The 26,381-nt window shown below is 36.8% G+C and overlaps 1 protein-coding gene across 2 annotated transcripts in view; it reads left to right on the top strand.

The window, feature by feature from the left end:
• The window catches only part of DERA (deoxyribose-phosphate aldolase), a 125,563-nt gene extending 106,295 nt beyond the window's left edge, over positions 1–19,268 (top strand). For both annotated transcript variants that reach the window (XM_020994369.2, XM_078155341.1), the window contains 3 exons: positions 15,441–15,553; positions 18,397–18,546; positions 19,066–19,268. In XM_020994369.2, coding sequence (XP_020850028.1) covers positions 15,441–15,553; positions 18,397–18,546; positions 19,066–19,122 — 320 coding nt within the window. In that variant the 3' untranslated portion in view covers positions 19,123–19,268. The remainder of the gene's footprint in view (positions 1–15,440; positions 15,554–18,396; positions 18,547–19,065) is intronic.
• The last annotated feature ends 7,113 nt before the right edge of the window (positions 19,269–26,381 follow it).

Below are 26,381 nucleotides of genomic sequence, written 5' to 3'. Positions count from 1 at the left end.
AATGTAGATCAGATCATTTGATAAAAAGAATTGGCAGTACTTCAGTTCTTATGTACTGCAGTTGGCCTTCCAATTAATTTCCCTGCTTCCACTCTCCTTACTTCAGTCTTCACACCACCATCAAATTATCCTTCCTAAGGCAGTTTTTATTATTCCAGTTTCCTGCTCAAAACCCTTCAGGGCATTTCCATGTCATATAAGATACAGTCCAATTTTTTTTAGCCTGGCATTTAAGGCCTTTCCTTAACCTCTTTTTTCAGCCTTATCTTCTGTTAATACCATTTACATATTTTCTGCTCTAATCAAATTAGTTCATTGCCTAACCTTCTTCTGCACTTCTTCCTTCCAGTAACATGCCTTATAATTTTTCCACCATAGCCATGTTCCTTTGGCCTTGGAGTACTCAACTCCATTCCTCTCTGCATACCCATATCAAATCCTACCTACTCCTACTTTTCCTTGATTACTCTAGTTGGAAATAATTTAACTCTTCTACAATGTAATTTGGCACCTATCATTTACTGCTATGTGTTGTACAGTGTATGGTTTTCTTCACTGAAGTCCTATTCTGATACCTCATTATGGCATGCAGGTGACACTGTTCTTGAAGGCTAGGCCATTAGGATATAAGTTCTGGCAGGATTTATAAAGTTGAAAAGTAAGGTTGTGGTCTGGTGTCTGAAGAGTGGTGGTGGTAATTGTCCTTTGTGCTCAGAGAGGACCAAAATGACATCACTATGTTGGGGTCAAGGTAAAATGTATCTGAATGTGACTGATCAGACCAATGAGAGCTTGGAAAGCTCTGCCGCAGGCTGGGCACAAGGAGTCCATATGAATATTTGGAGTGGAGATGTCTCTAAATATTTGCGTCTCACATTTCTTTTGAGCTGCTGCTTTGCTGTCTGAAGAGCAGCCTCCCCAAGTAAAGAGAGCTTTGTCCCTGGTAGTTTGGTCACCTGGTGATTAGTTCTTTGGCCAAAGATATCCATGAAGCAAACAAAATTAGAAAATGAGAGATTCCCTTTTGTTTCTACAGTGATAGTGGCAAAATGATGGACAAGTGGGCAGTGAATGCTAAAGCTTGTAATCTTAGAACTGTCTATAAATTAACTGTCTATTAACAGCTAAGAGGAACTGAATCCTAGTATTTTTTATATTCTCACTGTAAATAAAACTGGAAGAAACTAGAATGTTGTGCTAAATGAATGAATGGCTGACATAGTCTCCTTGGCGAAGCAAACACAAGAGTTAGCACCTTGGTTCACTGTGCTCACATAGGACATGGGGATCTTTTTACATGCATGTGTGGAGACCGAGACATAAGCCATATTCTGAAATTTGTCAGACTAAACTCTTTTTAGGGGCAAAATAAGCCAAAAAAAAAGATTTGGGAAAGTTGCCTCCAGAATTAAACCTAGTCCATATAAGCCCAGAGCCCAGTATGCTGGACAATAGGTTCCATTTATATATGTGGATAGGTAAAGACTGATTTCTGCGAAGGATCAGCGTTCCTTAGCAACAACTTGCCTACGTATGTAGTTGACCTATATCTAAAGTCTCTCTTCTGAACTCCAATCCAACATCACAAACTACCTATTGTATATTTCAGACTGGATGTCCCCATGGCTTCTCAAACTCAGCATGTCTAAAACAGAACTCTGTCTCCAAAATCCCATCCTTCTTCCAAATTTCCTTATTTCTGTTAAGCATCTCACCATCCTTCCAGTCGTGTAGATTCTCAACATTGGAGTCTCCTTGACTCTTTACTCTTTCACCTCACATATCTATTCAGTTGCCTGGTCTTCTTAATTAGTCCTCCACAGCATCCCTCATATCTGTCCTCTTCCCTTTACTTAAATGACAACTCTAGTTCAGGTCCTCATCATCTCTTTACTGTACTATTGTAATAGCCTCTTAATAGGTCTCCCTTCCTGAAGTCTCTCCTCACTCTAATTTGTCACACGACTGGCAAAATGATTTTCCCAAAGCATAGTTTTCACACACCCTCATCTTCCACTCAGTAAACTTTAATATTTCCCCGTTTGTATTTGACTAGTCAAATACAAATCCTTTTTTTTTTTTCATTATTTAAATCATTTAAAGGCCTTCGCAACCTGGATCCAACCTACGTTTTCACTCTATTCTAACATTACTCCACTTCATACACTTCATGGTCAAGCCAAATTGAACTTTGTGATATTTCTCGTGGTTGACATTCCATCTCTCCTTCTGTACTTTTGTATAGGTTTCCTATGCTTGGAATTAATTTCCTCCTCACCTCTTATAATCTCTTATTTCCTTCAAACTTCACCTGAAGCACCATCTTCTACAGGCCTTTTTCCTTATCCCCTTAGTTGCTAGTGTTGCCTCCACTCCAAAAAAATTGGTTTGTATTTCTTTGTATAAACTTATAGGTCTTGTGCATATACCATATAAATAGATATTTAATGTACTTAAATAAGTAGATATTGCCTCTCCCAGTAGAATATGAGGGAAAGAATTAAGGGAAGGGACCTTTTCATTTTAAATTTTGTACTCCTCCAGTGCCCAAGGTATTGCCTGTCTCACATTAGGCACTTATTAAATGCTTCTTGATTGACTGTATATACAAGTATAGATTTTAGGGGGAAGCTAGGTGGCTTAGTGAATTGAGCACTGGACCTGAAATCAGGAAAACCTGAATTCAAATTAAGCCTCAGGCACTCCCTGGGAAGGTCACTTAACCATTGTCTGCCTCAGTTTGTAAAAAAGAAGATACATCTACCCCCCCTAGGGTTGTTATGAAGATTAAATTTTATTTTTGTAAAGCATTTTGTATACCTGAAAGCTCCATATAAATGCTGTTATTATTGCTTTCCTTTTTGAAACTGCTTTTGTAAGGGGCAGCTAGGTGGCACAGTGGATAGAGCTCTGGCCTTGGAGTTAAGAGCACCTGAGTTCAAATCTAGCCTCAGACATTTGGCACTTACTGGCTGTGTGATCTTGGGCAAGTCACTTAACCCCAGTTGCCTCACCAAAAAGCAAAAACAAACAAAACAAAAAAAGAAATTACTTTTGTAAATACTTTTTATTTACTTCTCTGTGTACATTTCCCCCTCCCATTAACACCTCAAGGCAGGAGCTATTTAAATTTTAAAAAAAATCCCTGGCACCTAGTATACAGTAGGCACTTAATGAATGTTTATTGAATTGAATTATATATCTAAGGCAATAAGAAGTATCACCATGGTAGCATTTGGCCATTTTGTGCTGGTGATGAATAAATAATAAGTACAGTGACTTAGTGGAAAGGGTACTCAATTTGGACCCAATTTGAAAATGGATTCTTACACTTCCTATTTGTATCACATTGGGCAAATTAATGAACTTAATATCTTAATACATGATGACTTCAGTGAAGATATGGACATGAGAGAACACAGCAAAAAGTATTTTATACAATATGGCTCAGATTAAGAAATGAAAGTAGACAGAAATTTGTGGATTACAGAAGAGTTTCATGCCCATATACCAGGAAAGCTTTAGAAAGAAAGTTCAAAGGTGTTAGATATGGTTAGCACAAAATAACATAAATGAGATTGATTCTATATTAATGGAAAGAAATAAATGTTTACATTTTCAAATCAATTGTTTGTGTGCAGTCAACCATCAGCTTGTTAGAACAAAGGTCAAAATCAGTACCAAATTGGAAGAAATAATAAGAGAGAAAAGATACTGTATATAATTATCAATTAAAATCCAACTTATTAAAATTATTGACTAAAATTGGGAAATGGGCAAAGGAAAAGACATTGATGTTGATTATCACTTTTTCTGTAGAAGTTTAACTAATGAAAAGCAATTGCAACATCAAAACTTTTTGCAGGGTACAGACATCTTTGAGTAATATAATATTTCATTATAGCTTTCTGAAGCTCACTATTCTCATACTACAGAGGCTGTCTTCCTGTACAACATGTGATCCTCTGTTGACAAATGCTACTCAGACAATATAACCTTGCCTTCTTACTCAGTTTCTTCTTTAGGTTCCCTTTACCATAGTGCTCCACTATTGGGAACCAACTTTCCCCTCATGTCCTGCAAGGACATGGACAGGTTTGTCTAAATCAGAAGCTCTTAACTTGGAGTCCATTAATATTTTTTTAAAAAATATTTTGCTGACTGTATTTTAATAATTGGTTTCCTTAGTAATCCTACTATTTTATTTTATGCATTTAAAAACATTATTGTGGGAAATTTCATAGGCTTTACCAGACTGACTGAGGAGTCCATGATACAAAAAATGGTTCAGAGCCCATGGTATCAGCTGCCACCTTTCCCCTCTCTTAATGCAATTGCACTTATAGTTTGGTTGTCCTTTATGTAGCTATCAGTTCCCTTCCCCTGATGGAACTATCCACCAGGCTGCTGGCTCTCCATCTTATCCTCCTTCCTCTGCCATTGTTGCCACCACTCTGGCTTCAGCTATTCTCTGAGCCAATATTGGTTCATCATCATCCTTACCTCCCAAACCCAGGTCAAATAATTTCTAGTTATAGCTGTAATTGCCATGATAGAAAGGTCAAAAGAACTCCTAAACCAATTATCAGTGAACATTTAATCTTGTTTTTTTAAAAATAATTTTTAATAATTACATGTAAATATAGTGTTAAACGTTCATTTTTTATAAGATTTTGAGTTCCAAAATTTTCTTCCTCCCTTCTTCTCCTACCCCCTCCCCAAAATGGCAAGTAGTTTATACATGTGTAATCATGTTAAACATATTTCCACATCACTCATGTTAGGTATGAAGAAACAGAACAATAGGGAAAAACATGAAAGAGAAAACCCAACAAAAATTTAAAAAATGTGAAAATAGCATGCTTTGATCTATATTCAGACTCTATAGTTCTTTCTCTGGATGTGGATAGCATTTTCCATCATAAGTCTTTTGGAATTGTCTTGGATCATTGTATTGCTGAGAAGAGCTAAGTCAGTCGCACAATGTTGCTCTTACTGCGTACAATGTTCTGATTCTGCTCACTTCACTCAGCATCCATTCATGTAAGTCTTTCCAAGTTTTTCTAATATATTTGATCTCTTTTCTGTAAGACAGAAAAGACAACATGAGTTTAATCTCAGGTTTGTTTACAGAATATTATAGAGGAACATGATGAAAATTAATAGTATCAGGTCTCAGAAAAGAGGGGAAAATGAGTTTGAAAAAAACTTAACATGACACCCAGTTATGTCAGTTCATCCCAAGATCTTTTAAAGGTAAACTGTAATGATCATAACAGATAAAAAATAGAACCAATCTATCACTATTTCCACCATCCACAATGGAAGAATCACCACACTGGGACTTTCAACACTTTAGTCCCCTCGATGTTAAATGAAGGTAAGTATAAATGACATTGCAAAAGATGAATATGGAAAATATTCAGATCACACTGATGAAGTCTGTGCTGGAAACAGCACAATTTTAAAAAATTGTTGAGGGCTATAATTTTCAATATTTCTGGAAAAAAGAATGATTAGAAAAAATTGGTGATATTGGCAACAACAACATCAAAAAAGGTAATCATAAGGACATCAAAACTACTGAACCATATGCCTATTTTCTCATCTCTTTAAAATCTTTGAGAGGCACTGTGCCATAGAAGACAGAGTTGTGGACTTAGAGTGAAGAAATCATGGGTTCCAATGTTGCTGATACCTCTTAGTACCTGTGGTACCATGGGCAAGTCACATGCCTTTTCTTTTATTTCTTTTTTTTTGTTTAGTATTTTCTTTTTATTTTCTCCAGTTACATGTAAAAACAATTTTTGACATTTGGCTTTTTTTTTTTTGGCTAGGCAGTGGGGTTAAGTGACTTGCCCGGGGTCACAGAGCTAGTAAGTGTTATGTGTCTGAGGCCAGCTTTGAACTCAGGTCCTCCTGAATCCAGGGCTGGTGCTCTATCCACTGTGCCACCTAGCTGCCCCTAACATTTGTTTTTAAAACTTTGAGTTCCAAATTCTCTCCCTTCCTCCTTCCCCACCCAACCTACCCCATTGAAAAGGCAAGCAATTTGATACAGGTTATACATGTGTAGTCATGCAAAACTTATCCATGATAGGCATGTTGTGAAAGAAAACACAGACAAAAAAAAAACTAAAGAAAAGTAAAAGCAAGTTTAAAAAAAGTTTGCTTCAATCCGTATTCAGAAATCATCAATTCTTTCTCTGAGGATGGATAGCATTTTTTTTTGTCATGAGTCATTCAGAGTTGTCTTCGACCATTGTATTGCTGGGAATAGCTAAATCTTTGCAGGTTTTTCTGAGAGCATCTTGATCATATTTCTTATAGTACAATAGTATACCATCATAATCACATTCTACAACTTGTTCAGCCATTCCGCAATTGATGGGCATCCCCTCAATTTCTAATTCTTTGCACCCAGAAAAGAGCTACTATAAATATTTTTGTGTATATAGGTCCTTTTCCTCCTTTTTTATCATCTCTTTTGGGATACAGACCTAGCAGTGGTATTGCTAGGTCAAAGGGTATACATGGTTTTTATATTCCTTTAGGCATAGTTTCAAATTGCTCTACAGAATGGTTGAATCAGTTCACAACTCCACCAATAGTGTAATAATGTCTCATTTTTTCTTACATCCCCTACAATATTTGTTATTTATCCTTTCTGTCCTATTAGCCAATCTAATAGGTATGAGTTAATACCTCAGAATTGTTTTAATTTGCATTTTTCTAATCAATAGTGAGTCAGAGTATTTTTTCATATGGCTATAGATAACTTTGATTACTTCATCTAAAAATTGATCATATGTTTTGATCATTTATCAGTTGGAGAATTGCTCTTATTTTTATAAATTTGACTCAGTTCTTATATGTTTGAGAAATGAGGCCTTTATCAAAGAAACTTTCTTCAAAAATTTTTTCATAGTTACTATTGCTGACTCCATCCTATTCCCCGCCCCCATTTATTCTATTCTCTCTCTCCTTTTACCCTCTCCCTCATTAAAGTGTTTTGACTACCCTCTCTCCCAATCTGCCCCCCCCATCTATTGCCCCCTCTTCTATTATTCCCTTTTACTCCTACTTTCCTACAGGGTAAGATAGATTTCTATACCCAATGGTGTGTGTATGTTATTCTCTTTTTGAGCCAATTCTGATGAGAGTAAGGTTCACTCATTCCTCCTTACCTCCCCCCTCTTCCCCTCCACTGTAAAAGCTTTTTCTTACCTCTTTTATGTGAGATAATTTGTTTCATTCTATGTCTCCCTTTCTCTTTCTCCCAGTACATTCCTCTCTCACCCTTTAATTTTGTTTTTAGATATCATCCCTTCAAATTCAACTCGCACATGTGCCTTTTGTCTATTTATGTTCCTTCTTACTACCCTAATAATGAGAAAGGTCTTATTAGTTACAAATATCATCTTCCCATGTAGGAGTGTAAACAGTTTAAACTTATTAAGTCCCTTATGGTTTTCCTTTCCTGTTTACCTTTTTATGCTTCTCTTGAGTCTTGTATTTGAAAGTCAAATTTTCTATTCAGCTCTGGTCTTTTCATCAAGAGCGCTTGAAAGTCCTCTGTCTCATTGAATGTCTATTTTTTCCCCTGAAATATTATACTTAGTTTTGCTGAGTGGGTGATTCTTAGTTGTAATCCTAGCTCCTTTGCCCTCTGGAATATCGTATTCCAAGCCCTCTGATCCTTTATTATAGAAGCTGCTAAATCTTTTGTTATCCTGACTGTGGCTCCACAATACTTGGAATTGTTTCTTTTTGGCTGCTTGCTGTATTTTCTTCTTGATTTCGGAGGTCTGGAAGTTGGCTGTAATGTTCTTAGGAGTTTTCCTTTTGGGATCTCTTTCAGGAGATGATCGGCAGATTCTTGTAATTTCTATTTTACCTTCTGGTTCTAGAATGTCAGGGTATTTTTCCTTGATATGTATGTGTGTGTGTGTGTGTGTGTGTGTGTGTGTATATACACACACACACATATATATACACATACACATATATATACACACACACTCACGTATGTATGCGCACGTGCACACACACACACACACATATATACATATACATATATATATATATATATATATATATTTTTTTTTTTTTTGGTGAGGCAATCAGGATTAAGTGACTTGCCTTGCATCACACAGCTAGTAAGTATCATGTGTCTGAGGCTGGATTTGAACTCCTGACTCTAGGGCTGGTGCTCTATCCACTGTACCACCTAACTGCACCTGATAATTTCTTGAAAGATGATGTCTAGGCTCTCTTTTTGATCATGGCTTTCAGGGAGTACAATCATTTTTAGATTATCTCTCCAGGACCTGTTTTCCAGGTCAGTTGTTTTTCCAATGAGATATTTCACATTGTCTTCTTTTTTTCATTCTTTTGATTTTTTTCTTATTATTTCTTGATTTCTCATAAAATCATTAGCTTCCATTCTAATTTTTAGGGAAGTGTTTTCTTCAGTGAGCTTTTGGACCTCATTTTCCATTTGGCCAATTTTGCCATTCTTCTCCTCATTGGCTTTTAGCACCTCTTTTTCCGTTTGGCCTACTCTGTTTTTTAGGGTGTTATTTTCTTCGGTATTTTTTCCCTTTCCCTCCTTTACCAAGCTGTTGACTTGTTTTTCATGATTTTCTTGCATCACTTTCATTTCTCTTCCCAATTTTTCCTCTACCTCTCTTAATTGGTTTTCCAAATCCTTTTTCTTGGAGGCTTTGGATGTAGGAGCTTTGACTTTGTTATCTTCTTTGGAATGTGTGTTTTGATCTTCCTTGTCACCATAGTAACTTTCCATAGTCAGAGTTTTTTTTCCTGTTGTTTGCTCATTTTCCCAGCCAATTACTTGACTTTTAACTGTTTCTTATAGTGGGGCTGTGCTTCCAGGGTGGAGGGCACACTGTGCCAAGCTTCAGGCATTTTGTGCAGCTGTTTTCAGAGATACTTCTAAGGACCTGTAAGTTTTCAGTTCTTCCAAGGTGGTATGATCTAAGGAGAGGTGTTTATTTACTCCTCTCCTGGCCTGTGCTCTGGTCTGTGAGTGACCACAAGCACTCTTTCCTGCCCTGGAACTGGGAGGAGGGTTCTTCTTTCACTGCTGCTGCAAGCTCTGCTATGTTAGTGTTCCTTCTTGCCCTGGGACTGCCACCCAGGACTGCATCCTGGATCTGAGAATGTGCAAAGCAAAAGAATCCTGCCTCTGTGCTAGCAAAAAGACCCTTGCAATTTCCTTCTGATGAGTTGTTCAACCCCTTTACTGCCTGTGGGCTGAGAGCTCCAAAAGCAGCTGCTACTGCTGCTGATTCAGTAACTCCCCAGGCCTGCTCCTGGTTTGCTGGGGCCAGGGCTATGCTGGCACAGCCTGCATTGGGCTGTGCTCCTCTCTCATCCAGGTGCTACAGACCTTTCCTGCCAACCTTCAAAATTGTCTTTGGCATCTGTGGAGCTAAGAGGTCTGGAAACCACCACTGCTGCCAGTGATTTAGTCACCCCGAGGCCTGCTCTGGGTTTGCTGGGGCCTGGTGTGTGCTGGCATGGCCTGTGCTAGACTGTGCTCCTTTCTCACCTGGTGCAACAGGTGTTTCCTGCTGACCTTCCAAGTTGTCTTGGGCTGAAAATTTGTTTCACTCCATCTTTTTGTGGGTTCTGCTGCTCTAGAATTTGTGGAGTCATTTTTAAAGGTATTTGGAGGGGTTTGGCGGGAGAGCTCAAGGGAGTCCCTACCTTTACTCTACCTTCTTGGTTCCGCCTCCCACATGCCTTTTCTAAGCAGCTTTCCAGAACTTATCTACTAAGTTATAGATGGGATATTATTCGTATTAGTATTCCATTGATGAAATCACAGATCTTGATGTATAAAACCTTTAAGAGAATAATCGATACAGATCCAGGTATCATAGATCAATATATCTGAAGAAATAGGCCCTTTTTCACAAATGAATCTTGACATTCAGATCTCATCTCATCCCACAGTTGATTGAAAGGTACAAATACAAGATTTCACTGAGTGTATTGTTTGTTAATTATAATACATCTTGTCTTCCTTACAATTTTGCTTACCTTTTCTTATTCACTTTAACTTGCCACTTACCTGTCCTTTTTAAGTCCATCTTTTTCTCAGTTCTTTTCTTCTTTACATTGAGGTCTTCCTCATATTTATTCCTTCTCTTTCAGCTTGTTACTTTCAGCTTTTATTCAAGTTATTTTTTTCTTTTTTCCCCTCCTCAACAGAACTATAGCATTTCAGAGTTGGAAGGGACCTTGTGGTTATCCAGTCCAACCTCTAAAGGAACCCCTATCCACTAGACTTCCAAAGAGAGGGAACCTTCTGAGGCAACCCATTTTATTTATAGATAGTTCCATTTTCCTGAACTTTTCCCCTTACATCCAGCCTGAATTTATCTCTCTGACTTTCATCCAGTGTTCTTAGTTCTGTCCTTAGGCCAAATGGACCAATCCAATCCCTATTGAACATGACAGCTTTTCCACTACTTAAAGGCAGCTGTCTGATCCCACCTCCAGGATAAGTAGTCCCAGTTCCTTCAACCAATCCCCATGTAGCGTGAACTCAAGGCTTAGTACCTATCTGTTGTGATCTTTCAGACATTCTCCAGGTTGTCAGTTTCCTTCCTAATGTATGATGGCCAGAACTAAACACTACTAGTTGTGTGACCCTGGGAAAGTCACTTAACCCTGTTTGCCTCACTGTGCTCATCTGTAAAATGAACTGGAGAAGGAAATGGCAAACCACTCTAGTATCTTTGCCAAGAAAAACCCAAAGGGGCCACGAAGAGTCAGACGATGACTGAACGTGTCCAACAAGAATTGAACCAAACATGACATCCAGATATATTCCAGCCAATGGTGAATACAATAGGACTATCGCCTTCTTATTCCTGCAAGTTTTGTCTCTCTTAATGCAAGCCTCTAAAAGTGTTTCCTGAATATGTTTCTATCGAGATGATGTGTAGTATGCTCAGAAAATGAAATAATTTCCATTTCTCCCTCTATTGATCTTTTCCTGAATGCTTTCCTCCATGCTTTCCTCTATGGTTCCTGGATTATCTTGCATGAGTGTGCTTTTTCAACATACAGTGTTCTCTCTACCCACGCTTTTACCTACGGTGTTTCCTTTTAATCATATACCAGTGTAGAGACATTTCCTCATTATGGGTCTGACCAAATGATGTAGTATATGTAGAGTATTTTATAAACTATATTAATGTCACTATTATCATCCCACCATGACTTTATGAAATCCATGAGGTCAAATTTGCCTCCTTGCATTATTAGTACCTCTAGTTCATCTTCCATGTTGCCTGTGTTTTGTGAATTTGTGGCCTTTTGTTTAAGGCCTTTGGTTTTACTACTGGCCCCATGGTTGTATTTTATTTCTTGTGCTTCATGGGTATCTCAATTGCTGTTCTTCTTTCTATATTTTATCTACTCGGTATGATTGGTAGTTTGGCCTTGGGCACTTTCCTTTTTTCCATTTCCTTTTAAGTGTATAGCTCTTTTGATTATATTTGTAAGACACCAGACAATTATATTACCTGCCTTTGTTAGGCACACTTAACTCCTGGTCAGAACACGGTTATTCTTATAATTTAGGGAGTTCAGAATTCTTTGGAATCTTTGGCATTGCTTTCTAGGTCCCTTTTGGAAGTATCATTTGAGCTGACACAAATCACCAGATGTGGCTAATTTCTTCCTTTCTGACAGATATTGGAAAGTTCTCTGTTATGTTTTGGATAGTATTCCTGAATAGAAAGTCACCAGTTATCAGTATTCTATTCTTCTTCTTCTGTCTTACTAGATGACCCCTAAGTGACAATGCCTGTGTTTTTGCTATATCTTTTCTTGGAGGACAAGTAGCTGCTTTCTTCTTAGAGCATCTAGTTTGTTCCACTTCAGAATTTCAAGTACTTTTAAAAAAAACTGTGAGTATACAGTAGCGATTCTTATTTTCTTCCTCTACTCTGCTCGATGGAGGTCAGGGGTCCTTTCTGCCTCTTCAGATCTCTGTTTTCCCTATTTTCTCCCTCCTCAACCCTCCTCCCGCCCAGTTGAAGCCCAACTTCTATTTTCTTGTTTGTTTTAGAAACACTTCATTGTCCCTGATATATGTAGAAAGGCATTTCTGTAGCCCTATCACCTCATTTGGAGGGAGACTTTGAAACATATGTACAAGTATGCATGTACTTTGAATAAAGAGAGTAGTCACTTGCCATGGCATATTTAATGCAAGCCACTCCAATTCTCTCTATTCTCTAGTCTTGCTGGTAGTGAGAGTTTCTTTTCTCTTAATTTAAATTGCTGTGGGTGTGTGGGTGATTATAACCTACCTCCTTTACTAGGTTGTTAATATCTTCCCTTATTCTTTTATCATCTCTCAACAACTTAAAAGCCACAACCAATTTCTTTGATCTTTTCTCATTAACATCTTACCTTGCCTTACCTTTTCTTACCTTCTCCTTCTTGAGTCTACTTTTTTTTTCAATCTTTTTCTTCTTTACATTGAGTCCTTCTTCATATTGAACCCCTTTTCTCCTTCAGCTAGAGTCACTCTCAGCTTCTTCCTCAGGTTAATTTTTGCCCTTCTTTGGAAGACAAAGCCCTTGAAATCAACTCCATGATTTCCTCTTTATTTTCTTTGGGATTCTATTGTGCCTATCCTATTCTTTTTTCTTTTGGGAGAGATAGAAACTCAGTGGAGCAAAACCCAGACATGAGAGTTCCCTTCATAAGAAATCTCTCATGTGTGTATTAAGACAACATGAGATTTATTGATAGCTGCAAAAACAGAAGTGACTTTGTTAACATAACAACAACTATCCATTATATAGCACCTGCTATGTGTCAAGCCCTGTGTTAAGCACTTTACAAATATTGATCCTACCAGCTGCTAGAATTAGGTGCTGTCATTATCCCCATTTTACAGTTGTAGAAACTTAGGCAAACAGGAATTAAGTGACTTGCCCAAGGTCACATAGCTAATAAGTGTCTGAGACAGGATTTTAACTCAGGAGTGTCAAGAAGGGGAGGGGGCTGTCAGCAGAGTCAAATGCTATAGAAAATTCAGGATCCTTGAGGGCAGGAACTATTTAACATTTGTGTATCCCCAGTACCTGGTAGGCAGTTAATAAATGCTTGTTGAATGAATAAATTTGGGAGTGGAGACGAAGACTAAGAAAAGGCTTTTGGATTTGACAGTTAAATGACCATTGATGACCCTGACAATACAGTTTTAGTAGAACTACATTATGTTCTCAGAACTTCTGGGAATAGAAGTCATATTGCTAAGATAAGTTAGTCAACAAACATTTATTCAGAACCTACTATGGGCCAGACATTCTGCTAGGAGCTGGGGATACAAACAGAGGCAAAAGACAGACCTTGTCCTCAAGGAATTCACAATCTAATGTGTTGAGAAATGAGCTAGTGATTGAGAAGAGGAAACAATGAGTATAGGCTATTTTTTTTCTGGAAGTTTAGCAGTAAAAAGGAAAGGTGATGAATAAGAAGTGTTTGGTTTAGGGGAAAAGGGAGACCTGAATATAAATGATTGTTAAATGGATATCTCCATCTGTCCATCTATCTATCTATCTCCCCATATGCACATACCTGACTTTTTTAAAATTTATTTTGGTTAGAACCTGTGATTTCATCAGTGTGGGAAATGCCCAGTGTGGAAACTACCTTTTCCAATGCAGATCAGCAACTCATTTTTTTCTTAGAGAGTTGCCTGTGACAGAGGGGCTTAAATCCAATTCTTTATTCCAAAGCCAATCCTCTCTCTACCATGCTGCCATACATCTTGAAAAAAAAATAACATTTTTCTTTATTTCTTCATTATTTAGTTATTGAATAAGATGATCTGATTTTATTTTAATTAATGACATATTACAGAAACAGCTGTGAGATTGTGGAATATCATTTCTTTTTTGACACAATTAATAAACTAATAGATAAGGAGAATGTTTTGGATATAGTTTATCTAGATCTTGGCAAAACTTTCAATAAAATGTCTCATGCTATTATTGTAGAAAAATGGAAGGATATGGATTTGATGTTAATGCAATCAGAGGTGGTTGGATGGCTAAACTCGGAGTCCTTGTTAATGGTTCAATATCAGTAAGGTGAGAGGTCTTCTGTGGTGTTTCCTCAGTGATCTGTGTTGGGCTCTGTGCTATTTAATCTTTCTATTATGCACTTGGTTAAAGGCATAAATGTCATGCTCTTCAAATGTGTTGATGACATAAATGTCAGAGGGATATCTAACACACATAATCAGGATCCAAAAGTCTTTGTCAGACTAGGACATTAGACTTAATCTGATAAGATGAAATTTAATAACAATAAAGGTATAGCCATCTACTCAAATACAAAAAAGCCCCAAAAGTCTCAGCTTCATGAATATAAGATGGGGAAGGAATGGTTAAGCAGCAGTTATAATGAAGAATATCTAGGAGTTTTGGTGGACTACAAGTTCATTATGAATCAGCAGTTTGATATGGTAGCCCCAAAAGCTAATGCAATCTCAGGTTACATTGAAGGACGTAGCTTCTAGGAATAGAGGTGATAGGCCTGCTACTACTCTGCCCTCAGTAGGCAGTCATTACCTAGAATATTGTGTTCAATTCTGGATACCGCAGTTTAAGAAGGACATTGATAAATTGGAGAGTTTCCAGAGGAGGGCAGCCAGTATAGTGAAGGGCCTTGAGTCCATGTGATATGAGGACTAATTGAAGTGGAGATGTTTATCCTGGAGAACTGAAGACTCAGGGTGTACATGATAATATTTTAAGGGCTGACATATGGAGAAAGGCCTGGACTTCAGTTTGGCCCCAGAAGGCAGAACCAAAAGCAGTTGATGGAAATTGCAGATTTATGGTAAATGACAGGGAAAACTTCCTAACATTTAGAGTTGTCCCAAAGTTCTTCAAATGAGGCTAGATGACAACTTGGTGGATATGTTGTAATGGGGATTCCTTTTGTGTGCAGGTTGAACTAGATGGCTTCTGGGGTCCCTTTCAATTTTCCAGCTTTAAAATTCTGTGATTCTATGATCTATTAGTTGGGCTAATTTAGTTTACTATTAAATTCATTACTTAAAAACAACAACAACTTCCCTTAAAGATTTTATCCCAGACTTAAGTATACCTAATATAGTTAAATCCAGGGTAGAATTTTATAAAGGGAAATTAAAAAAATTTTTAAAAAAAGTACATGTGTAATCAGTACTTAAATTTGGTGTAGGATTTTTTTAAAGGGAAATATTTTATTTCAATTTTTTTGATATTTTTATTTTTTCAATAAATTTAAAGTAAATTTTTGTTCTCTCTAAACATTATACAGCTCAGTTTTCATCTGATTTAAAACTAAAAAGAGTTTTCTAATTAGCTTGAAAATTTTCTTTCTTTATGTTTTAGGTTCTGATTTCATTAAGACCTCAACGGGAAAAGAAACAGTAAATGCTACCTTTCCTGTAGCTATAGTGATGGTTCGGGCCATTAGAGACTTCTTTTGGAAAACTGGAAACAAGGTATCTTTATTGCAAGCTGATCTTTCTTCTAAATAAAAATAATATTGCTTATGATACCAGTTACAGCCATGATAACTGTTTTTTTTAAATACTGAAGGCATGAACGACTTACCTGTATTAAGATAAATGTTTAATTTACCTTTCATTACAAAAGAATAAATTTATGGTGAAAAACGTTCTGTTAACAGAAAGTGAGTGTGAGTGGAGGTGTAAGTGTGTGTGACCGAGATGTAAACTGACTTTCTCTCCTTTTATTAACTGAAGACAATTTTATCACTGACAAGAGATTCCTAAATGGGTTCTTTAACGAACTAATTTTGCTGCTACACAGAGGCTTTCTGGCAAGGCATTGGCTAGTGAAAACAGGTTAATGCAGAAATTAAACTTCCTTGAGGAACGGAAAAAATTGCAGACTAACATTTATTGAATGATAAGCTGTGGTGGTGATATGAAAAGTATGCAATATAATGGGAAATAATCTTTTCCTGTCATTATTGAAGGACACACATAAATTGGTTTTTCTGTTGGGAAACCCCTGGTCCAGAAAAACTTATTACTTTTAATAATATGAGGTGAAGAGAAAATTCTTGAGGAGATGAACTTATTAAACAAAATAATGAAATACTGTGAAACAGGAGGGAAAAGGTAGCTAGGCGTTATATAGCTCTTGAATTAAATATCCATTTTTGCGTTTTATGGCAGTTGGATGTGCTCTCTGGAAGACTGTTAAGCTGAGGAGGGTATATGCTGGCCTTTGTCAACTTTTGAAAAATAATAATTTTTGGGGAAATATATGAAGTTAAAAGGGAAAAAAAAGTATGAGGTATTTTTGTAAAAATGTGCTTAGATTTTCCTTTTTGTATCAAGTTGCTTGTTAGCTGCAAATTATCTTAGAGGATTTTTTTTTTACACACAAGTGGGGTGAATGCAGCATGCCTTAAAAATATTTTTACTTTCCCTTCTTGGGAAGCCCTTTAAAACCAATCTTTACACTTTCACAGAAAAGAAACTTTTAAAAAATCCTTTAATTCTTTGCCAATTGGATGTGACAACTTTATATGTAGCTACAATTCAAGTTCATTTATGGAGAGGGTCCTTTTTTTGGTTTGGTTGGGCCCAGTCCTTCCAGAATTTTTTTCCTAATGAATAACTCCATATCCTGTCATACTGAAAAAAAAAACACAAAGTAAACATATATATACATATATATATATATATATATATATATATATATATATATATATATATCAGAGGTGTGTTCTTTCCAGCCTTAGGGCTCTACATGTGAGTGTGCGGACATACACACACACACACACACACACACACACACACACACACACAGAGCCATATTGTTTGACAGTGATACCTTAGTTAAGTAGAAGCGTGCTAGACTTTGGAGCAGAATAACCATAACACAAATATAGATCTGACCTTTGCCTCTTCAAACTAAGATGTCTTGGAGCAAGATTATTCCACTAGTGTATTTATTAGACCTTATGAAAACTGAATAGTTGTTCTTAGAAACTAATAACTTTGACTATTGAGAGCCCAATTCTGTCTCTTGTGACTGTATTTATGATTTCTTTCTTCAGGCAGTATGAACAAATTTCTGCCTTTCACTTAGAAAGATAGAAATGCAAGCCAAATAACATTTATGTTTGTAACATGAGCAACTGAGTATGTGTCTGCTAATCGGGTAAAACCCCTTGTATTGGTAACAAGTTAATTACTAGATACTGTGACCTAACAGGAAAAAACCAAAATGAAACCCAAACAAAAACCCAACAACCATTGATGTAGAAAGTGAATGTTCTCATCCTAACTCTTAAGTTGAACTAGATTACCTTCACTGTCCTTTCTGGCTTCAGCATCCTAGGCTGTAAAGTTGTAAGCTACTGAGTTGAAGGGTGTTTCACAGTCTATGTGAATGATCCTGCTGAAAAGTAAAGATTTAATATTTTGTAACTGGCTTCATTTCAGGTTTATGTTTTCTATATTCCTTCTTTTTTAAAAGATGGAAGCTCTCTTTAGATGCAGTGCCCAAAAGACTTACTGACTCATACTGAACTTGATTGAAAAATTTTTGTGTGTGTATACATATATTCACACACGTGTGTGTATGTATAAATACATACATATAGATACATATATTTACATACATACATATGACCACTTTTTGAAATCTTGTGCCTGCTTTTGATAATCTTTCTGTCTGTGTTGTCACTGTAGGCTATTGATCAGCTGTTCTGTTTATTGTTTCTCTTTAAAGAGACAACATGACATAATGGAAAGATTTTGGAGTCAGAAGACCTGGTCTCAGGTCCCAGCTCTGATCCTAATTGCATGAGCTTCAGTACAGTTTTCTAAGTCTCACTTTTCTCATCTGTAGAATGGGGATAAGGTTATAATAAAAGTGCTTTCCAAATTTAAAGCACTATAGAATGCAGGTTATTCATCTTGATGTCATTTACCTGTTGTTTAATGTTCTTCCTCCTCCATCTTTGTTGAATTCCTACCCATCCTGTCAAACCTAGTTCAAATGCCACCTCCTCCATGAAGTCCCTCTGTTTGAAAATTGCCTCCACCTTCAGACTACACTTTGCTTTATACTTCTTCAGTGACCTTATCATGCACTGTAGTTTTCTGTGTTTGTGTTTTACCTTTTTACAAGACTCCATGAGGAAAAGGTCTGAGTAAGTATTTGTGAGATAGAACTAAATTCTGCCAACGAGTCAGTCTCTAGCTTTCCAGGGATCCGTGGACCAAAGATGTTCAAGAACCAGTCCTCAACCGATTTTAAGCCATTCAAACAAAACAATGACCTTTTCCCTCCCCTTTTTCAGATAGGTTTTAAACCAGCAGGAGGTATCCGGACTGCAAAGGATTCTATTGCTTGGCTCTCACTTATTAAAGAGGAGCTTGGGGATGAATGGCTGAAACCAGAACTCTTTCGCATAGGAGCCAGCACTTTGCTTTCTGACATTGAGAGACAGGTGAGTTGCAGGAAGACCTTCACATCAGGGTATGACTCCCCCCAGCCCCTATTCAATTAAGTCTGCATGGGTTTTTGAGAAACAAATTAAAAGTTGCATATCTCTCTGTGTAATACTTGCAAATTATAGTTTTCTCCAGAGAGGATTTAAAAGTCCAAAACTGGAAATGAAAATCCATCTGTTTCATTTTATTGTCAAATCCCTTTTGTGCCTTTCCTCATCTATCCCTGATGAGTCAGCGTAGCGTGGTGGAAAGAGCACTGGCTTTGAGGACAAAGGGCCTCTCTTCCGATCTCTGCTCTGCTCTGTAAATATCCTTAAATCATTTAATCTTTCTGGGCCTCGGTTTCCTCATTTGTAAAATGAAGGAATTGGGCTAGATAATTTCTAACCATTCCTGTTCTAAATTCTGTGATCCTTTAGCTGAAATCTGTTGAGAGATAGGTTGGGGCCTGTGGAGCTACGAGTTTTATTATTCATCTTTTGAATTAAAATTGAAATTTAAAAATTTCTTCCTAGATTTACCATCATGTAACTGGAAGATATGCAGCTTATCATGACCTTCCAATGGCTTAAATAAGTGACCAATGCCAGAAGAACTTTATGCAAGAGCATCTTACTGTATGTGTATGTATATAAATATATAAACATATACATGTATATGAGCATGTGTATCCTAATCAGTCATTGAAACAGCCTGATTAAAAAGAACTTGGGAAGTAGGTCAATGGCTGCTTCTTTCTTTTGGAGTTGTCTTTGTAATTAAATCCAGCAATGAAGTACAAAATGTTATCTGCCAGGGGCTCTTTTTTGAAGCCCAAAAGGCACATTTCTGATGTTCGTAATAGTTCTAAAATCTTCAGTGTTAATCTTGAGTAAGCTTTCCCAAACTACTCTAAGTAATTTTTATGATAACTATGACAACATGCAAATTCTGTGAGAAATATGAAAAAAGAAACGTTAAGCTCCCGCAGTAACACTTTGTAACAGGAGATTAGTGTACATCCATGAGCTGCAACAGAAGCAAAGTGACTTTGAAGACTTACTGATTTGGCACTAATGCTTACCCTATGAAAAACAACTTTTGCAATTGTTTTTGAAAAATTAAAATTGTACTAATGACTTTTCAAGCACTGTTATTTGAAAATTCAAGTTACTGATGTTTAAATAAAAAAAGTTCTTAAAACTTAAAACTGATTACAGCTTTTAAAAATCATAATACATTTATCTCAGAATATTAGTTAAATGCCTAAAGATGTTTTAAGTATAATTTCTGGAATCTTTTCATTAGATTCCTTGGGAGTATTTCTTAGAGAAAGTCCCTTAGTACATTATTGAATGAAAGAGGTTTACATGTGGATTTTGAAGCTATTAGGCATCTAGGTAGTGTAGTGGATAGAGTACTGGACTTAGAGCAGGAAGGCTTATCTTCCTGGGTTCAAATCCAGCCTCAGACATTTACTAGCTGTGTGACTGTGGGCAAGTCACTTGACCCTGTTTGCCTCAGTTTCCTCGTCTGTAAAATAAGCTGGAGAAGGAAATGGCAAACCACTCCAATATCTTTGCCAAAAAATCCCAAATGGCATCACAAAAAATCAGACGTGACTGAAAAACGGTCTTCCAATGGCTTAAATAAATGAAACAAACAAACAAAAAATTGAAGCTCTCTTGTTCTAATGTTCTGAAGAAAAGGACACATAGTCAATTACCAGGTATTGGAGTCTGGTAATCCATTTTATGTATTCCTAAGTCTTCCTAGGCAGGTAGGTGGCACACTGGATAGAGCTCTGGGTTTGGAGTCAAGAGGACTTGAGTTCAAATCCAACTTTAAACACTTCCTAGTTGTGTAAACTTGGGTAAGTCACTTAACCTCTGTTTGCCACTGGAGAAAGAAATGGCAAACTACTTTGGTATCTTTGCCAAGAAAATCCTATGGACAGACCCCATGGAGTCATGAAGAGTTGGACACAACTGAAACAACTAAACACCAACAAGTCTTATTATCTTCCTTCTTGTTTCCAGTGTTTTGGCCACATTACTACTTTTTGGCACTTTTGAAAAATCACCATTATTATCATAAGCAGTTATTATAGGTGCTTTTTTTTTGCCAGTGTTACAGGGTTTCCCATGAGACATGAGTCCAGTGAACTTCCACTTTTGACAAACCAATGAAGAATTCCCCCACATAAAGACACTGATCATGCATGTTTTCATCTTATCTACGGTAGTAGCAAAGTGCACTTGGCCTTTTCACAGGCCCTCTTTTAGTGCTATTACAGCTGGATTCTGCTTCTGGTCCTAAACTTCTTTGTCCTTTTGGGAGAAGTGATATATACTTAACTGGCTTCTGCTGTCCAGCAAAAGAGGACATACCACAGCTGCAATCTTTGCTGTCACCACTACATGACATTCTATGGTTCCACACGGGAAGGACCCAAGAAAGACTCATGAATCAGTGATTACAGTTCTTGTGGCACAGAGTGGCCTACACCAACATCTCCATTCCAAATATTAGTCCATTGGGCTTCAGCATTGGGCAAACTAATAGTGAATTCCTGCTACGCGTATCTAATGTGTGTCTCCATTTTACCCATGGTAATAACAAAATATAATTTGGTTTCTTTATGCTTAATTGTTACTGAGTCATCTTAATTTCTGGTCCAAGGTTCCTTTGCCAAGTCAGGAGAGGTGGGTCTATTTGCTTATTTCTTTCCAGCAGATTTAGCCCGAACTTTGGTAATATCTGATCTTCATTGGTCTCTCACTTAAAATAGATACAATCATAGGGTTTTGTTTTAGACTACTTCTGATCATATGAATCAGCCTAGTCTTGTTGCTCTACTCCTTTGATTATTGCCCTTTCAAGTGACCTTTCTGTTCATAATGCAAAGTTGGATGTAGCTTCCTCCTTATTAGAGTGTATTCAAGAACTCAACATAGCCACCATAGGTGCTCTCAGCGACCTGAACTGGCAATCTAAAATCTGTAAGCACTAGAGTACCATGAGCTCAGAATGTTGCATTTTCAAGAAACATACCAAAATCAAATCCCCTGACGCTTTTCTTTAGTTCCTTACTGCTGCATTACTTCAGTGTCATACTTGGCAATGTAACGTAGTGGATAGAGGGTTGGTTTTAGGGTCATAAAGTTTAAAATTCCATTCTCAACCTCCCAAAGCTTGTAGTGAGAGACATCAGATAAATGAAAATAAATCACTGTGAATAAGGAATAATATGAAAATGTGACCAAAGAGATTCAATGGGTTATAGAGTTCAGAGAAAGACTATGTCTGGTTGGGGAAATCAGGGAAGGGCTTCATGAAGGACGTGCCATTTGAGTTGGTCCTTAAGGGTCGCTAGGAATTAGGGAGAGCTGGGGGGAGAGTTACAAATGAGCTGCTAATATGCACTAGTAGAGAAGTTTCCATATCAGGAATTCTCCACATTGATGAAATCAGTGGTCTGAACCTAAACAAACAAACAAATAAATCTCTATATAGTACTTGGAATGATTACAACTTAGCATATTGAGTAACCTGTTACTTTACAGGTTGATTAACTGCCTAACCTATAATATAGGATTAATCCCTATACGGGTTGCTATTGGGACACTGTTTGCTTGGGAGGCTATTATTGATTCTGGGACACTGGATACTGAAGGAGCTGACACTTGATAGCTGGATATAGAAGAGGGTGTCATTTCTTTCAGCAAGCCTTTTACATCAGCCCCAGTCCATCTTACTCTTTACAGGAGAGCATTATATCACCAATTAGTAGTGAATAGTTTAATAGTGATGGGTTTAGTAACTATTGTCTAAGTACCCCATTTGTTGATTGCCTCTAAAGTTCTTGTACCTCGCAAAGTATAGTGTCTATACCCATTATTTTTTATTTCTTTCCCTAAAAAGAATACACATCATTGAGCAAAATCCTTCCAAAAATCATTGTTATTCCCAAGAGGATTGCATGAAACAGTTTCCTATTCGGGTCAAACCCCATCATCAAGCAAAAATTCTCCAATAATGGTGTAGCCACAGTGGATATTCTCAGAAGTATCATGACACTAGAACAAAAGACAGGGACATTTTTCAAAATAAGAGATTCTCTGAGAGGGAGAAACAAGAGAAAAGAGGAAGACAGACAAAGAAAGAGACAGAGAGACAACAAAGTGAGACAGAGAGACAAAGACAGAACAACCAATTTAGAATGAAAAATGCAGAGGCAGAAGGGAAATGACTTGGGCCAAATCTTAAGAAAAATGATCAGAACGTATGAGAGCTCTATAATTCAAAAATGATGAATTTTAAGATAAAATATGAGATAATCTAAAAATTTATGACTTCCAAGAAAAAAAAAAACAAAACAAAATACCTAAGGAAAAACCACATAGGAAAGGAGGGAAAGTCTTCCAGAAAAAAACAAAACAAAATAAAGCAAAGTACTTAAGGCAACTACATAGGATAATTGCCCAGAAATATTGAAAGCGTACAGTACCAAAGGAAGGAAAAACCAAGGTTAACTCATCAAGGAACATTGATTTTAGAATCATAACAACAAACAATAAATTTTGCAAACAGTCAAAAAAACCCTTTCCTTTTTTTGTGTGTGTGTGAGGCAATTGGTGTTAAGTGACCTTCCCAGAGTCATACAGCTAGTGAATGTTGTATATCTGAGGCTGGATTTGAACTCAGGTTCTCCTAACTCCAAGGCTGGTGCTTTATCCACTGTGCCACCTCATGCCCCGAACCCTTTCATTTTCGAAGGAAAATCAGAATAGCATAAGACTACTCCTTATTTACAAGAAATAAAAGAAAAAATTGGAATACAGTATTCTTAAAAGTTAATATTGGCTGTCTCCCCACAATAACAGCCTGTAATTCTGAACATAATTATTAATAAAAAATAATTAGATGTTTGCAAAAGAAAACAAACCCTAGTCCTTCAAAAGAACCAAGAGACAAGCAGGATATTTAACACACTGGCACATGAAGTAGAGGAAAGTTAAACAGGTGAAAGAATAAAATATTAAATGTATGTTTTCATATAATGTGATGGACAAGAACATTTAAATTTTCTTTTAAAAAAATCCTTGCGTGTTTTCTGAAGAACATTGTGAAAGGTAAGAGAGCATCAATGGACAAAATCTATGGAGCAGAAGAGAAGTCTATAGCTAGAGATACATAATATAATTCACAATAATCTAATTTTATTAATACTAGAGATAAAAGAATAATTAAGAAAACCTATGAGCTCAGTCATATAATCAAGAGAAATCACATGATTATGTTACTATATGAAGAAAAATCTTTTTATAAAATATAGCATTCATTGCTGTTAAACATTCTAAAAGGAACAAACTTGAAAGTGCCCTTCTTTACTATGATCAAAATCATTAATCTAAAATGATAAAAGCTAACTTTATTTGCAGTAGAGCAACACTGGAAGCTATTCCAGTACAAACAGGGGTAAAACATGCATGCTTTCTCTCTTCACTATTATTTGACATAGTTCTAGAACTGCTAGCTAAAGCAATGACCAGAGAAAGGGACAAATAGTCTACCTTTGATATCATTGATATATAGAATTCCTAGATAAGGAAATTCTCTCTATTAATGTGAGTCAGCATCTCCTCTGGAATTTAGTCTTAGAGAATTGTCTAAAGCACTGAGAGATTGTGACTTGCCTACAGTCACAAAGCCAATATGTGAGAGATGAGACCTGTTCCCAGGTCATTCTGACATTTAGGCCAAGCTCTTTATTCACTCCACAATACCAAGAGAGTAGACTTAAGGTATAAACTGAAAAATATGAGATGAAATTATCCCATATCCAAATGACATGATGGTGTACTTAGAAAATTGTAAAGAATCAGAGAAAAAACTGATTGCAATGATTCATAATAGGATATTGAATAAATCTACAAAAATGTGCATTTCTATACAGTACCGACAAAAAGCAGAGAGTAATTATGAAATGAGAATTTACTTTTAAAATAATGACAAAATATGTGAAATAATTGTGTTAATTAACAAGATGAGAAAAAACATAAAGACTGCTACAGAACACTATTTACAGGGGAAAAAAAGATGAGAAATAATTAGAGAGTGATTCAATACTCAGAATTGGACCATCCCAATATAACAAATATGATGGAACTACCTTAATTAATTTATAGATTTCATGATGTACTAATAAATTTACCAAAGAAATATTTTATAGAAGTAGAAAAAATTATAACAAAATTTATTTGGAAGAGCAAAACTTGTAAGAATCTCAAGTGATATATTAAGAGTAGAATACTAGTGTATTGGGGCATAGAGTTTTCCGACTTCAAACTGCATTATAAAGCAAGAGTCATCAAGACTATATGGTGCTAATTAAAAGACAGAAAAGTGGATCAGTGGAATGACTAGATAAGTATGAAACAGAAACAATCAAAAGCAGTAGCTCAGTTTTTGACAAACCTACGATCATGAATTACTGGGGAAAGACCAGCAAGTCCTATGAAAACTGGAAAGCAGTTTGGTGGAAGTTAATTTTAGACCAATGCCTTTTACCAAATACCACAATATATTCAAAATGAATGTTCAACTTGGATACAATAATTAGAAGAGAACAGATGTGGAGTAGGCTTACTTTTCAAACTATGGCTAGAGGCAGAATTCTTAACCAAACATGTGCCTATTGTTTTTTTCTTTATTTGACTTACTATTTTCCCTGGGTGTGAGATGATGGTGATGATTAAGAGAAACTGACAGAGTAGTCCTCATGACTGCTTTTTGCCCCTACCTTTTCTATGAGTCTCAGAAAGTGTATGATGGGCAAGAAACTTCACATTAGGATAGAGGAGGTGAGAGTAAAATGCTATTTTTTTTCTTCCTCCTGTTACCCTGGAGATTTGTACTTCCTCTTCACCATGCAGGCAATAGGAAACAAGTAATTATTGTCATTAACTTGAGACTAGTGAGTTTCCATAAGGTAGTTGGGCATCTGGGCTGCTGTTGCTATGGCTAGAGACTCAAGTTCTTGAGGTTGGGCTGGAAATTGCAACTGAGACCCTGTTCTACTCCTGGGGTTTAAGCCGCAGGGAGGCTGTTTGCTTTTAAACTTGCTTCTCATTCGATACACACCCAAGACCTAGGACTACTCTTCATCCTGGAATGCCATCCCTGGGCCCAGTTCCCCTTTTCAACCTACCCTAAGTAGTGAGTGGCAAAGCTGCCAATTGGCACTTGTTTCTACTCCCTACACAAGTTGAGTCCTCTCTAAATTGGATCTGGAACTTCTTTGGGCCCAGGTGCATGGACTCGCCCATTTCTAGAATACTTCCCATGGTGGGCTACTGGCCAAAGCCCAGCATCTGTGGACCTCTCTGTCTGTCTCTCTATGCCAACCCGGACTAAAAATAGTGACTGATGTTTTTTTTCCTGGATTGATTGATCAGGATTCAGTCGGGTGCATTTTCTAGAATTGTTTGCAATAAGGTAGAGCTCAGTGTACACTGAAGTTCTTTCCAGCTCCAAATCCTGTGATCCTAGGATAGGGAAAAATAAATAACTATAAAAACAAATTGTTGTGTTGTTGTTTTAGAAATGTGGATAAAGCAATGCAAGGATCTAAGGCAACTCCAAAAGACTCATGATGGAGAATGCTATCCACATCCAGAAAAAGAGCTGTGGCGTCTGAATGCAGATCGAATCATAATATTTGCTCTCTTTTTTTTTTGTTTGTTTCTTCTTTCTCATGGTTCTTTTCATTGGTTCTAATTATTTTTTTTACAATGTGACTTATGTGAAAATATGTTTAATATGAATGTGTATATAGAGCCTATATAAG

The sequence above is a fragment of the Phascolarctos cinereus genome, unplaced genomic scaffold, assembly GCF_003287225.1.
Source record: "Phascolarctos cinereus isolate Bilbo 61053 unplaced genomic scaffold, phaCin_HiC Scaffold_1;HRSCAF=81, whole genome shotgun sequence".
Classification (NCBI taxonomy): Eukaryota; Metazoa; Chordata; class Mammalia; order Diprotodontia; family Phascolarctidae; genus Phascolarctos; species Phascolarctos cinereus.
Note: the sequence above shows the minus strand (reverse complement) of the source record. Positions and strands in the feature narration are given on the sequence as shown.